Genomic DNA, 15000 nt, shown 5'->3' on the forward strand with positions numbered 1-15000 from the left:
GGAGTTTTTGTGTAAGTAATCTTAAGTGTAGTTTCCCGATGGAGTTCATACTGAACGGTGGTTAGGCGGAGGCGCTGCTCCGTTGTGCAGACAGAGATAGTGAGACTTTGACGGCAGCCGGTGCCTTGTGACCATGCCAGACGTTGCGGTTTGATGGCAGGTCTGCCTCACGCCCAGCCTGTAATGTGATTACAGCCTACACCTGATGTAAATCTCCATCAGGCACTGCCATTAGATGATAATCAATAGAGGGAAAAAAAATGAAACTATGACTCCACCTAGAGGCCGCCAAACGCATCGTTAATGAGTTGAATTAGCAATCACATGGACAACTTTGATTGTATTCCATTTCGAAGGAGTAATAGTACAACTGTGTTATTCTGTGTGGAAGGACTGCATGTTTAGAACGACCCATGTTGTGTGTGTGTGTGTGTGTGTGTGTGTGTGTGTGTGTGGTGTGTGTGTGTGTGTGTGTGTGTGTGTGTGTGTGTGTGTGTGTGTGTGTGTGTGTGTGCCTGAGAGACGAGAGAAGAGAGAGATGAGAGAGAGGGGGAGAGAGAGGAGAGATGAGAGAGAGATGAGGAGAGAGAGAGAGAGAGAGAGAGATCGGTTTATGGACCAAAAAATATGGATACCTGACCTGAAAAATATTCAGAAGCTTCTTGAAACTTATATTTCATATTTCTTTCTTGCACACGGTTCTTTATACGCAACCTTAAACCTGGAGTGCTCATCACCATAACATGGGAGATGTATCTGACAGCACCGTGATATCAGATGCAGTGTACGCCCTCCCAGCCCTGCTCTCATGGGTCTGATGTCAGGCAGCAGCTCAGTGAGCCTCCAGCTCCCCCCCACCTGCAGAGGGAGGCTTCCTTACCTTGGCTGCACTGTCCTTGGGCTACGCTGCGTGTGTGTTGTCCACTTTAATGGATCACAGCCAGTGTAAGCAGCAGAGCCCACCGATGCACGGTTTATGTGTTTCAGTGTGTAAACCAGGGAGGTTTTACACAATGATTGTGTTTTTTTGTTTATTGCCGTTACTGATTAGTTTGCGATGATTAGAACTGGTGAAAGACATTTTTTATAATCGTAATTGTCTCAAACAATTAGACTGTGAATCAAAATGTGGAAAAATGTAGATATAATTTTCCTCCTTATATAATACTTGAGCACCAAGGTTTTTATTAAAGAGGAAATGATGCTGCCTTGCATTTTTGTAACGCCAGCAAACATATCATCCATCAGACGTGAATATGTTGTGTAAAAATGATCCATAATTTTATCAAATGAACAGTCTCTTTTAAAATGGATCGTATCCAAAGGTAACACGTTGTTGTTGTTATTTCACTCCGTTAATTCATTGAGTGTACACCTTACATACTCACACTCTCCAGTATCGTGTACCGGCCAAGCCCGTTGTCAGCTGTGAATGAGAGTGTGTGTGTTCTATTTCATTCCTACTGACCGCCAGAGGCGGTGCTTTAGCACTGGATGTTCCATCTCGCGCATGCGCAGGTCGAGTAATTATACCAAAAAAGTCACCTGTGACACCTGGGTGACCCGAGAAAGTCTATATATTCCGGAGTCACCCGAGGTTCTGTTCCTTCTATTTTCTCGCGGTAGCGTACTAGCAGGACACACAAACATTGTTTGTTGTAAGAGATACCATATTAGCTTGTCGCAAGTAGCCTTGTAACCCAAGGGTTGGTGCCTCGATTTAACTTCGTCCACCAAGGGCTGCGACTCGCAATTAGTTTGATATCGGCAGGGGTGAGTAAAGTGTGTAGGCTACGCGTAGTCGACTATCCGTCGGCTAGCGCGGCAGCCGATTTCACCTTTCTACCCTTTGCTTTAATTTGCTTAGAGCATTAATTGGCGGCTAGTTTTCAGTCGCCGTGTTATTCTTTCGGTCTCGCACCGTTTCTCGGGTGCGTTCGCCTAAGCCCGGTTGCTCATTTGTATGCGCCAGTGCGCGGCTTGGGGTCCAAGCCGCCGTCACTGTATTTATTTAGCCAGTTGCGCTCTTTAATTATCGCCAGTGAGTGGCTTGGTTTTCAAAAAGCCGTCACTGTATTTTCCTGGCGCCGTCACTCTATCGTCGGGCGCATTATTGCTCGGGTGCTCTCGCCTGTAGCTTGATTGCCTAGCCTGCGCTGATTGCTCTCCGGTGCGCTGCTTGGATTACCAAGGCTCGCCGTCACTGTGTTGTTGCCGGGGTGTCGCGTCGTTGCTCGGGTGCTCTCGCCTAAAGCTCGATTGCCTAGCCTGTGTTAATTTGCTCTCCAGTGGGCTGCTTGGGTTTCCAAGGCTCGCCGTCACTGTTATTGTCGGGAGTCAAGTGTCGCGTCGCTCGGGTGCTCTCGCCTGTAGCTCGCCGTCACTGTTATTGTCGGAGGGTCGCGTCGCTCGGGTGCTCTCGCCTGTAGCTCGCCGTCACTGTTATTGTCGGGCTGTCGCGTCGTTGCTTGGGTGCTCTCGCCTAGAACTCGATTGCCTAGCCTGTATTAATTTGCTCTCCAGTGGGCTGCTTGGGTTTCCAAGGCTTGCCGTCACTGTTATTGTCGGGGTGTCGCGTCGCTCGGGTGCTCTCGCCTGTAGCTTGCCGTCACTGTTATTGTCGGGGTGTCGCGTCGTTGCTCGGGTGCTCTCGCCTAAAGCTCGATTGCCTAGCCTACTGATTAATTTGCTTGCAATTTGCCGACATGCTAAGCGCCCATAGTTGTGTCACCTGCATGGCCTCCCTGCAGGCGGAGGATGGCCATGACCAGTGCCCTGCGTGTCTCGGGGTTGAACACCTCAGGGAAGCAGTGTCGGATAACCCGTGCATGAACTGTAGTTTCATGCCTCATGCACTGAGGCTAGCTAGGTTGGCTGAGGTGGAGGGCAGACCAGGGTTGCCCCCTTCGGGTCTTGGTCCTAGTGGCACCAGGCGCCGTGCCTCGGCAGCTGGGGGACCCCCCGGGAAGTCCCGTAAGGTCGAAAACTTGGCAAACCAAGTGAATAAGCTCTCGGATGAGGTTGCTCAGATTAAAACCCTCCTACAGAACCTCCAACCAGCTCAGGGTGTACCAGCCGCGGCCCCTGCGGCTGCGCAACCCACTTATACAGAGGATGACATGCTGTCTACAGCTGCGTCCTGTAGCCTTTTTGCAGAGGAGGAAGAGCAAGCGTCCCTTGCCTCTCAGGCGTTCTCTCAAGGGTCTCTGGGCGGCTCGGCTAGAGGGTCAGTGTCCGGCTGCGACACTGTTAGACCAGCCGTGCGAATGGCCCTGGCAACACTGGGGTTGGATGAAGCTCCTGTTTCATCTGCACATGTGAACGCCTTTTTTCCACAGGCCGCTCAACCTTCCGTTTTCTCTTTGCCCCCCTCTGAGCCGTACATCGCAGAGCTTCATAGATGCTGGCCAGATTCAAGGGCTCTCTCCCATCACACTAGTGATAGCAGAGGTCTGGCAACTATGGCCAATGCTGATTCTTATGGCTTGGACCGGTTAGCTCCGATTGAGCCTGCTATAGCGTCCCTGGTTGTCTCCCCGGACGAGGCTCTGAGAACCGATGCGCGCTGCCCTCGGCCCCAGTGCCGGATTACAGATGACCTCCTTACCAGGAGTTATAACATTGCTGCCCGTGTGGGACGTCTTGGGAATTCGCTCTCTCACATCGTTCTGGCGCTGTCTCAGACTATACGTGGGTCAGGTGCTGATCCTTCAGCACAGACCCTCAGTGATGCTTCACTGCAAACTTTTGCTTACATGACTAGGGAGCTAGGCAGGTTAATGTCAACTGTTACGTTGGCGCGCCGCCAGGTTTGGCTGGCGCAGTCACCGCTTTCGGAGGTGTGTCGACGGACCCTCCGTTCTCTTCCAGTAGTCCCAGGCCAGACATTTGGGCCAGCTGCTCTTCAGGCCCTGGAGCGAAGTGTACAGGTAGGCCAGGCTAGCCAGCAGTTTGCTAGCTTACGGCGTGCACCTCTGCTCCATTCTAGGCCGGGGGCCTCTGCGGTACCCCGTGCCAATAGCTCTCAACCACGTTCAGGTGGACAATCGAGGGGCCAGCACTTCTCAGCACGGGCTGACCAGCGCCGTAGCTCTGCGCCACGGGTGGCATTTCAGGCGCCAAGAGGTTCGGCGCCCAGTCGCCGCCCCCCCAGGGCCCCTAGGGGCAGGGGGGGTAGGTACTGAAGTCCAAGGGCCGGTCGTCGGACGCTTTTCTCAGCAGCACTTGAGCTACTGGCAAGAGCAGACCACAGACCCTTGGATAGTGTCCACGCTATCCAACGGGTACACACTACAATTCCGACGCCGGCCCCCAACTTTCAGCGGGATCAAGGTTACCGTGGTCACCAATCCCGACAGATCCCTGGTCCTGAGACAGGAAGTAGCCACCCTCCTTGGGAAGGGTGCCATCGAAGTAGTAGAACCACAAGAACAGCTCGATGGGTTCTACTCAACCTACTTTCTGGTACCGAAGAAGGATGGCGGGTTTCGCCCCATTCTGGACTTGAGAGGGCTGAATCAGTTCCTCAAGGTTCTTCCCTTCCACATGCTGCGTGTTGCGGACGTCCTCCAGGCTATCGCTCAGGGGGACTGGTTCGTATCAATAGACCTGAAAGACGCTTACTTTCACGTCCCTATTGCCCAACGTCACAGGCGGTTCCTCCGCTTTGCTTTTCTGGGCAAGGTTTACCAGTTCAGGGTTCTTCCGTTCGGGCTGTCTCTGGCCCCGCGTATATTTACACGGTGTGTAGCAGCAGCCCTGTCACCATTACAGGCCACAGGTATGGCGATACTGCCATACCTGGACGACTGGTTGGTCATTTCCCCAACTCGGGAGCAGGCGGTCAGGGACACAGCCACTCTCCTCAGCCATGTGGACCGGCTTGGCCTTATGGTCAATTTTACCAAGAGCAACCTTACACCTTGTCGGGTTGTGAGCTATCTGGGGCTGGTGCTCGACTCGGTGGCCATGCGAGCCTGCCTCTCTCCAAAGCGCGTAGCTACCATTCTGCAGCTGCTACAGCGCTTCAGGCGGGGGAAGTTGCTGGAATACAGCCTCTTCCTTCGACTGATAGGTCTGCTGACCTCAGCATCCATGGTGGTCCCACTAGGCCTTCTGGAATTGCGTCCCCTTCAGATCTGGGTGAATGGTCTCCACTTGGACCCCAAGTGGCAGAGACACAAGATGGTCAGGGTGTCTGGGCGGTGCCTTCGGGCCCTCAGACCCTGGAGAGAGAGGGCATACCTGATTGCGGGGTCGCCCTTAGGGAGGATAGCTTCCCGGCGGGAGGTTGTGGAGACGGACGCCTCCCTTTCCGGCTGGGGTGCAGTATGGCAGTGCAGGACTGTCAGAGGCCAGTGGGATGCCCAGCAGAGACTGGAGCATATAAATGTGCTGGAACTCCTTGCGGTGTTCTTAGCTCTCAGGCACTTCCTTCCAGTTCTGAGGGACCGACATGTTCTTGTCCGGACAGACAACACCTCCACAGTTTACCACGTCAACCATCAGGGGGGCACCAGATCGAGGCAGAGCCTGCGGGTCACGCAAGGGCTCCTTCGGTGGGCGTTCCCCCATTTTCTAAGCCTGAGGGCTGTCCATGTTCCAGGTGTCCGGAACACAGCGGCAGACCTTCTCTCTCGCCAAGGGCCACCCCCCGGAGAGTGGAGACTCCATCCGGAGGTGGTGGGGATGATTTGGGACAGGTATGGCAGGGCAGTGGCGGATCTCTTTGCTTCCGAAGAGACCACCCACTGTCCCCTTTGGTTCTCCTTGACGGAGAGGACCAGTCCCCTAGGGCAGGACGCTCTGGCTCATGCTTGGCCAGACAGCCTGCTTTATGCATTTCCCCCAATTCCCCTTTTACTGGCAACGCTGGACAGGGTCCAGCGTGGCTGTCACAGCCTACTTCTGGTGGCTCCACATTGGCCAGGAAGGCCATGGTTCCCACCATTACTGAAACTCCTCAATGGAGAGCCTTGGTGCCTCCCAGAGAGACGGGACCTTCTGTCTCAGGTAGGCGGACGCATATGGCACACGAATCCTGGCCGCCTGCGGCTGTGCGTGTGGCCCCTGAGAGCCAGGACCCACTGCTGAGGTCTTGCGACCAGTCAGTGGTCCGTACTATTTTTAGTTCAAGGGCACCCTCCACTAGGTTGCTCTATGCAAACAGGTGGAAGTTGTTTTCACAGTGGTGCGTGGCGCGGGGCGAAGTCCCGGAGACCTGCTCAGTGGTAGTGATACTACACTTCCTGCAGTCTGTGTTGGACAACAGAAGAGCTGCGTCTACCCTGCGTGTTTATATGGCCGCGATCTCAGCCACACACGCAAGGGTGGATAACCAGATGGTAGGGTCCCACTACCTAATCAGGCAGTTTCTGAAGGGAGCCCAGAGGCTTCAACCGCCGCGATCCCTGAGGGCACCATCATGGGACCTGAAAGTAGCTCTGAGGTCCTTATGTCTACCCCCATTTGAGCCACTAAGTCAGGCAGACCTGACGCGGCTGTCCATGAAGACGGCATTTCTCCTTGCCATTGCAACTGCAAAACGGGTCGGTGAACTCCATGCCTTGTCAGTAAGCCAGGCGTGTTTGCGCTGGCACGCAGATGGGTCAGGAGTGGTGCTCTGGCCGAACCCATCCTTCCTACCCAAACGATTGTCTCCCCATCATGTAAACCAATCAATCGAGTTGGCTGCTTTCAATCCCCCAGGCTCTCCAGGGGGTGCAGAAAGAGTGTCAGACCTGTTGTGCCCGGTGCGGGCGCTTAGGGCATATGTTGAAGCGACAACCAGCTTGCGTAAGACGGATAACCTCTTTGTCTGTTACGGGGGCTGCAGGAAGGGGGCTGCCCTATCGAAACAGAGACTCTCCCACTGGGTTGTGGATGTGATCTTGAATGCCTATAGGGCGCAGGGGCTCCCTATGCCCTTGGCCGTTAAGTGCCACTCTACCAGGAGTATGGCTACTTCATGGGCTGCCTTGAAGGGGGTTCCACTTCAGGACATTTGCTCCGCGGCTACATGGTCCTCATCATGTACGTTTGCCCGATACTACAGGGTTAATGTCGCTGCTCCTCATCCTGTGGCGACGGCTGTCCTGTCGGCGGCTTCGAGCCTTGATTGAAGTGAGCACTCTTCGTGACCTTTTTGGTATTAGTCATCCAGTGCTAAAGCACCGCCTCTGGCGGTCAGTAGGAATGAAATAGAACGATAGTTACGTATGTAACTACGGTTCTATGAATTCCGGATGACCGCCAGAGTTCTCTGTCACTCAGACTTCTCAGATTCCGCGAGAAGATCCAGTTGGAACAGAACCTCGGGTGACTCCGGAATATATAGACTTTCTCGGGTCACCCAGGTGTCACAGGTGACTTTTTTGGTATAATTACTCGACCTGCGCATGCGCGAGATGGAACATCCAGTGCTAAAGCACCGCCTCTGGCGGTCATCCGGAATTCATAGAACCGTAGTTACATACGTAACTATCGTTTTATGTGTTTGCTTTTGTGCGTGCCTGGGAGGGAGGGGGGGGGGGGGGGGCAGGCAGCGTGCATCAAGACAGCCGACAGCGTCTCATTGCGTGGCGGCTGAGTTCAGCCCTGGCTCTGCAGGTCCTTGATTACCGTAATGAATTGAGTTTCAGCGCTGCGCACTCTTCCGGCGCCGTCTAATAAATACTATTGTAAACGGAAACCCGCCAGGAGCCTCCTCTCGCTCTCTCTCTCGCGGCGAGGGGCCCACCCCTGTTCGGAGCGCGTCTCGTTAAATGAATAATGCAGGAATTTCCCCTTGCTCCCACCGAATGGAGTGAAGAGCTTGATTACGGTTTGTTACCATGTGATGATCCAATGAGGAGCAAAGAAAAGAAAATACGACTGGCAGAAAGAACACACGCACACACATACATGTGAGCACACAGACACAAACACACACACACACACACACACACACACACACACACACACACACACACACACACACACACACAGTAATGCTACTTAATATGGGTTGATATTACACCATTCGAGACCGTACAGATTCTATATCTATATCTACTTTTGGGTCGGCTGAGCTCAGGAGGTAGAGCAGGTTGACTTACGATTTCGATCCCCTGCTCCCCCTAGATATAGTGTGGAGGTGTCTCTGAGCAGGGCACCTCACCCTAAAGGCTCCAGATGAACTGGCTGTCGCCTTGCATGGTTGACTCCGCCGACAGTGAGTGAATCTGCGTATGAACCGTTCGCTTTGGATAAAAGCTTCTGCTAAATGCCCTAAATGTAAATGAAAATGTTTTGCGCAAGGCACAAGCGTATGAAGCGTATGAGGCTTAGCGCTGTGACGGCAGTCCGTAAGCTGGGTGAAGATGGGTTTCCTGTAAGCCAGCCGTTAATTGACGCATTGAATGAAACCCTGGCCCTGGTCGTTTGCCAGGGCGCTAGGGGCCCGAGCCGTACACGAGTCCCCACTGACCTGAAAAGCCGGGGCCCGATGCCGACATGATTGGGGTCAAGTGAAGGAATTGAAGTCTATTTGAAGGTTATTGGAAAAGCGCTAGTGATGGAATTGTGTGCTGGAATTCCCAGTGCAATGGCAGACGCAAACCCTTTTGTCCTTTTTCTGGTTCACGTGCCAAAGAAAAAGACAGCTGTATTTGTTTTCCAGATGGATGGTTCGATGTATTTTGAAGTGCTTTCTTGGTAGAAAGTATGTCATCGTGCGAATGGAAAATAGACTGCTGTAATTTTATTTGAGAAAACTGGATGGAGGAGTGAATGGATGTAGTTTGCGTTCCTTAATTGGTTGTAACGACAATCATAGTGCAAATGGGAAAAGGCTGCTGTACTTTTATAAGATGGATGGATAGATGGTTGCATGGATGTATTTTGTGTTCCTGACTTAGTAATAACGACAATCATAATTAATGCAAAGGGCAAAATGCTAGCGCATGGATGTACTTTGCAGTGCTTTCTTGTTAGAAAGGACGTCTTCATACAAATGGTAAAAGCTACTGGATTTCTATTAGTTTTGGAGGGATAGATGAGTAAGAACTCGGTCCTTGGTAGAAAAGACGTCATCTTCCTAATGGCCCAGTGTCTCAAGGCTCTCGCTGTACCTGCTCCATTTGTTCAACTGGCTACCTTTCTCTCCTCGATATTCAATTATACTTAGTGTTGAAAATAAATAACCGGTGCTCTCATTTCATCACGTACCTTCCCTTACACCGTGAATGCATAAAACATGCAGTGTATCAGAGAGGTCAGAGGGAAGTGATTAAAGCTTCCCATGGTGCTGTGCTTGTTGTTGCATCCAAGATGTAGTTAATGAGGTATGCTCTCACATTGCAATCTCTTTCTTCTGGTTTCTGCGATCGCATTGTAATTATCCACCTCAAGGCAGTTCTCTCTCTGCATGTTTCAAATGATCCTCGGAGATTGGAAGTATGGATGGAAAACGGTGATTACTAACCAGAACCAAATGGTAATCATTCCACACCCGATTTGTATTATCTTTGACATTGAAAGAAAGACGAAAGACAGAGCGAGGCGAAGTTAACCACTGACACAGATCGTAAAATACACATCCGTCTGTATCAAAGATGATAGCATTATGCTCAAATCATATTCAAGATGACAGTCCACTAAGTAGGGATTATCCCCCCCCCCCAGCTCACTGCCGCTGGTTTAGCAGACTTACAAGTCTGATCCCGTGCTTCGTATTCATATACTGAAGCCGGGCCACGGGCCACGGACTGAGTACAGGAATCAGGTCTGACCGAGCAGCATCATGTCTGTCTGACTGCACCTCACTCCTCTCACAGCCAAGCCAGTGCCCTGGCACTCGCAGGACCTTGGGTGCTCTGGAGGAAAACTAAAGTGCACTCTAAATGGAAATGGCTCGGTGACATTTCCAACCGTCAGAGGCACAAACAGTGAGGAAATTGAACCCCCCCCCGACAACAACGTGTATTAGGGTTGCCATTTAGCTGCTTTGCATACGACAAGAGGATCATCAGCCTGGTATTTCCGTTTGCTCCAGAAAGTCATTACTTCCTCGGCTGTTTTGGGTACGTATGTATCCCCCGTGTCCCCCCTTAAAGTGTAATGCTGGCCTATTTCTGTTTCCTGTTCTCATCCGCCATCCCTTATTAAAGACAAAAATACGAGCATGTTTTTCAGCTCCTTCTTAATTATGTGCGGGTAGGAAACTTCAGTGCTGGAGGTATCAAGCATTGGTGGAAAGAGAAAGAGACGGCATGTTGCTTCGGTTATCTGAAAACGTCACCACGATGATTACTTGGTACATTAGGGATTATTTTAATAAAGGTTGTAGTGCATTGAAGTCCACTGCAGTGATTACTAAGAATCTTGAATCATAGTGATGGCTTCCGGATGCACAAGGCTTCGATTGTAGTCCAAATGTACTTTGAACCAAAGCCAGTGGGCAATTTTGTTGCTGTGGTCTGCAGATCCTGGCCTTTTATTACTTTTTGACCATTGTCTGCTTTACCAACCTATGGGTGTTATGGGACTGGGGCAGGATCTATTGTGAGCAAAGTAATATGCAGGATTTTCCCTCTTCTGCCTTACAGTTGCTTCACTTGAGGATATTCGGCTTCTTGAAAGCGTAGGATGTACGGTGGGTAAGTTGTAGTACGAAATGTGCTGACTGGGTGACTGTGTGACACACTAAGTGTTTGTATGGTCCCCTATGTGTTGACTTGCAGATAAACAGTGCAGATAAACCGCAAGCTAAAGTCGATTTCTGAGCTGCAGAACGAGCCACTCGCTTCTTTTAATATGACAATGAAATCCAACATTTCACATGATGACTCAGAGTCTCAGATTACTACTATGGTAAAACTGACTGAAAAGAGGAATATTGTTATCAGGTCTAGCACTTCATTTCACTAATTATTATAAATTAAATCCATGTAACGCAGCGGAAATCATAGATGCTAAACATGTACTAACATCAACTTAAAAATCATAAGATACCAGTAGAAAACATTTGATGGAAATGTCTTTAGCATAAAGGCATATCCCTGAAGCAGGAAGGGATAGATGTAAAGGACAGAAACCAGTTTAAAACAATAGAAAAAATAAAGACAATTAGACAGCGACGTTGTTAGAGCCAAGCGGTTTCCTATGTGAGGCGTCATTGGTTTTTTATCTATTCTTCACAATTGTATTGCTAAATTGCTGTACCTTTACAAAGACAGATGGGGCCGTTGTACAAGTGTCTTTATGAATTTCCCCTGGCCGTCCTGACGGAATATAAAGGGGGTGTTTGTAGTAGAGGAGACACTTTGATCGTGGGAGAGATGTCAAAACAAAGGAAAGAACTCGCATGCATACTTGATGCAGGGGAGGCAGAGCCCGCAAATCAGGATTCAACACATGTCATTCTTCCCCCTGAACACAAAGAAGATCACCTGGAGAGCTGAGAACTTGGAGCGTGTGTGGAGGATGGCTGGTTAAGTAGCCTCGGCTGGCCTGAGTCAGACTGATTGGACTCTTCTGACATCTGTTGTGCATTATGCAATCAATGTGCACAGGTTAAACCAGCCATTCCCCACACAAGCTCAGGGAGGTCTTGGGCATGGAGACCTGCAAACTTATCTTTTATTTGCTCTGGCATATGGGTCTGGCCCCCCTCCATTCAGACAGGTTCCCAGCAGACCTGCCCGGGTCGGGCCAATCACAACCCTCTATCTATTAAGGGGCGAGTTTGTCACAATGGCTGAACAGAGGAGTGCCCTATGGCAGCGCCTTCAAGTCATTTTCATAGACAACCAGAACAGCTGCTGGCATTTAGCAGACGCTTTTATCCAAAGCGCCTTACATCGGTTAATAAACACATTTGCACACCGACGGCAGAGTCAACCATGCAAGGCGACAGCTAGCTCGCCAGGAGCAGTTAGGGTTAAGTGTCTTGCTCAGGGACACATCAACACTCAGCTAGGAGGAGCTGGAAAATTTGTAATTTGCAATGGTCTGGCGATGTTAGGCTAATGACAAACTGTAGACTTGTCACTTATGAGCGAGTTGTTCGGCTCATAAATCTATAAAGGTGTATTTTGGTTCGGGTCTGTCCAAGACTTTCTCTGTCGCAGAAAGTTGTGTGTTTACTGATGAAATTGTGTCATGTGTACCATACCGTCCATCTCAGTCCATGAATATTAATGAGCAATTCCTTTGGGTGATCCTCCATTTTCTTTTATTTGATAACCTTGGACTTCCTTTCATTCCCTGCTGTTGACTTGCAGCAAGAAAACAAGGGTTCATTATCAATGTGATCTCTGGGTCAGGTCGGAATAGGCCTACTTGATGTCTTATTAGCCATTTGGGGGTTGACCATTTGGTGAGCCACTGGGAGGTCTCAGGGACATGTGTAGGCAGACCTGCTGGAAGTATGGCAGGAGGCAATCCAAGGGAATATAATTGTAGTCATGGACCGAATAATCCCTAATGAAAACAGAGAACCGCACCGCAAAGCACTGGGTAATGGGGATGGGAATACAACGCCTGATCTGAACAGACCGTGTCAATTAGTCTTCAATGTGAGTGCGGCTGCGCATCACATTCTCCCTGTCAAAGCGTACATGACAGCTCCGTCGAGTGCGTTTAAAGGAACGAGAGACAAGAGGAGGGAGGCGTTAGTTGGACGAGATCGTCGCCGTAATTGGACAGCTATTGAAATCTGCGGAGCCCCATTGGTGCCCGTTGTAATGGGAGTGGGCCTACTGACGAGCTAGAGGGACTGGACGGACAGACGAGAGGGACGGACGGCACACGTTTTAATTAGAACGAAAGAGACGGAGGAGGGAGAAGCCAAGCGGGGCGAGGAGAAAATAGAATCACACAATGGGGAGCGGAAAGAGGGGGAGAGGAGGGAGGGGGGTCCATCCTTGGTCCAAGGTTTCTCTGACAATGCTGATCCTTCGGGGAACCAGCAGCACGCCAGCAGCACTGGCATGGCAATCCCTGGAGGTGTCGCATCAGCAGCACCCTGCTGTCGCACACACACACGCAGGCAGGCACGCACGCACACACACAGGCATGCGCAAGCACACACACACACACACGCAGGTACGCACGTACACACGCACACACACGTGCACAAACACGTGCACATACACATACATATACACACACACCTACACGCACACCTACACACACTCACACATACACACACACACACACACATACACACACATACACACATGAACACAGACACACACACATACACATACACACAAAGACGTCCCAGACACACACACACAACAAACCAATTCCCTTATTTTACCATATGTCTCAGATCCCTGGCCTTGCATTGTCCCTAGCCTCCATAGATCTGGTGTTTTTCTGTCTTTCTTCTTCTTCTAATTTATCTGTTGTATCACTGCACGTCGACTTTGTGTTCAAGCCCAAGCTGGCCCCTTTGTTCGAGCTGATTGACTGCGAAAGGGACATCGTGTCCTACGGTTGTCTACTCCTCGACATGAAAGCCCTATTTGTTGAGTGTTTTCCGTGTTTACTCCGTATGTTCATCATGTTGCCCTGAATCACTTCGTTTCATCTGAAATCAGACGCTCTCTGTACCGATCGAGACTTTCACTTCCAACCGTTTTCCAATTCCATGATTTCCTTGCCCCGCCTGTACCACTAATATATTGCAATAGCATTATTGAAAAAAATAGTTCCAATTAAAATGTTCCATAATCCAAAAAGGAAGTGGCTGTGAGGAGACAAGCCTGCAGTGTTCAGATAAAGGTCCGGAGCCGAGCAGGCACATTGGAGGGGAGGGAAGCTGGTGTCGGGGGGCTCACTGCCTGCCTCTGACACAACACCACATCGCCGTTGTCGCGGGCTACGGCTGGAAAGACACTCTGCTGAACACCAGCGTCCCCGTACCCCGGAGTGGATAGACCGCCGCGCCTCGCCTGCCAGTACCCACGTCTATTGTTGGACCACCGGGTCCAGCTCGCTGCCTCACTTTATTTATGTCATTGCTCCCCCCATCGTTCTCCTCCTCCTGCTCCTCCTCCTCCTCGTTCTCATTCTCATTCTCATTTTCTCTCTAATGTTTTATTCATCTGTGTTTATTTAGTGCTTCTCTTATCTTCACCGGGGCAGGTGAGGAGATGCCCAGATGAAAGGCCCATCCCTCATTCTGATGCCGACATTAAAGTGTGCGTGTGTGTCTGTGTCTGTCAGAGAGTGTTTGTGTGTGTGTCGGACCCAGCCTGTGTGCCAGCCTGTTTGTTTTTGTATAAGTCAGTGTGTTTGTGTGAGCGTGTGTGTGTGTGTGTGTGTGTTGGTCTGTGTGTGCATGGGTTTGTGCGTACGTTTGAGCATGTGTGTGTGCGTGCATAAATGCATGCATGTATGTGTGTTTGTGAGACGAAACCCTGATCTTTATTGCTCCTTTGTATGGTCCACTGGTGTAGTTATTGCAGCCAGAACCAGGCTCCTCTTCACCCTCTGCCAACAGCAAAACCCCTAGAGAAAACGGGTGAATTGTCTCTGAATTCATGGATAAGTGAACATCCACCACTGTCCGGGCTCAGGGAAAAAATCGATACCTCGCCTTCTCCCCCAGATTGAAAATTCTAATCCTCTTCAGTCAAATTCTAATGCATAGCGAAAGAAAAACCTTGTGACCAAGATAGGGTTATTTTTATACAGAAAAGTTGAAATCGGAAACAAAAATATATTTATTTCGCACACGCGGCTTTGGCAAAACTAGATGATCCGTGTGGTGGTAGGAAACATGGCACCGCTGAAGACAAACAGCCAAACAGACAGAGGCCAAAATAAACTCTTTCTGCAGTAGATTCTACAGCCAAGAAATATAATCGACCTCAAAATGACCCTCAATAGAGTGGAGAATGGTTCTACGGAGACAACATCCACAAATCCACATCCATATTTATGATGGATTCAACATTATAGAGTCAAAAGGTTTTTGTCCATGCATGTCCGTAAGCATGGATCTGTTTA

At 50.2% G+C, this 15000-nt stretch overlaps 1 protein-coding gene across 1 annotated transcript in view; it reads left to right on the top strand.

The window, feature by feature from the left end:
* LOC130404942 (phospholipid phosphatase 4-like) overlaps positions 1 to 15000 on the top strand; it is a 45898-nt gene that overhangs the window by 219 nt on the left and 30679 nt on the right. Inside the window, exon 2 of the mRNA XM_056609891.1 lies at positions 1 to 11. This exon is cut by the window's left edge and continues 54 nt beyond it. Within this exon, the coding sequence (XP_056465866.1) occupies positions 1 to 11 (11 nt within the window). The remainder of the gene's footprint in view (positions 12 to 15000) is intronic.

Source organism: Gadus chalcogrammus, chromosome 15 (genome assembly GCF_026213295.1).
Source record: "Gadus chalcogrammus isolate NIFS_2021 chromosome 15, NIFS_Gcha_1.0, whole genome shotgun sequence".
Taxonomy (NCBI): Eukaryota; Metazoa; Chordata; class Actinopteri; order Gadiformes; family Gadidae; genus Gadus; species Gadus chalcogrammus.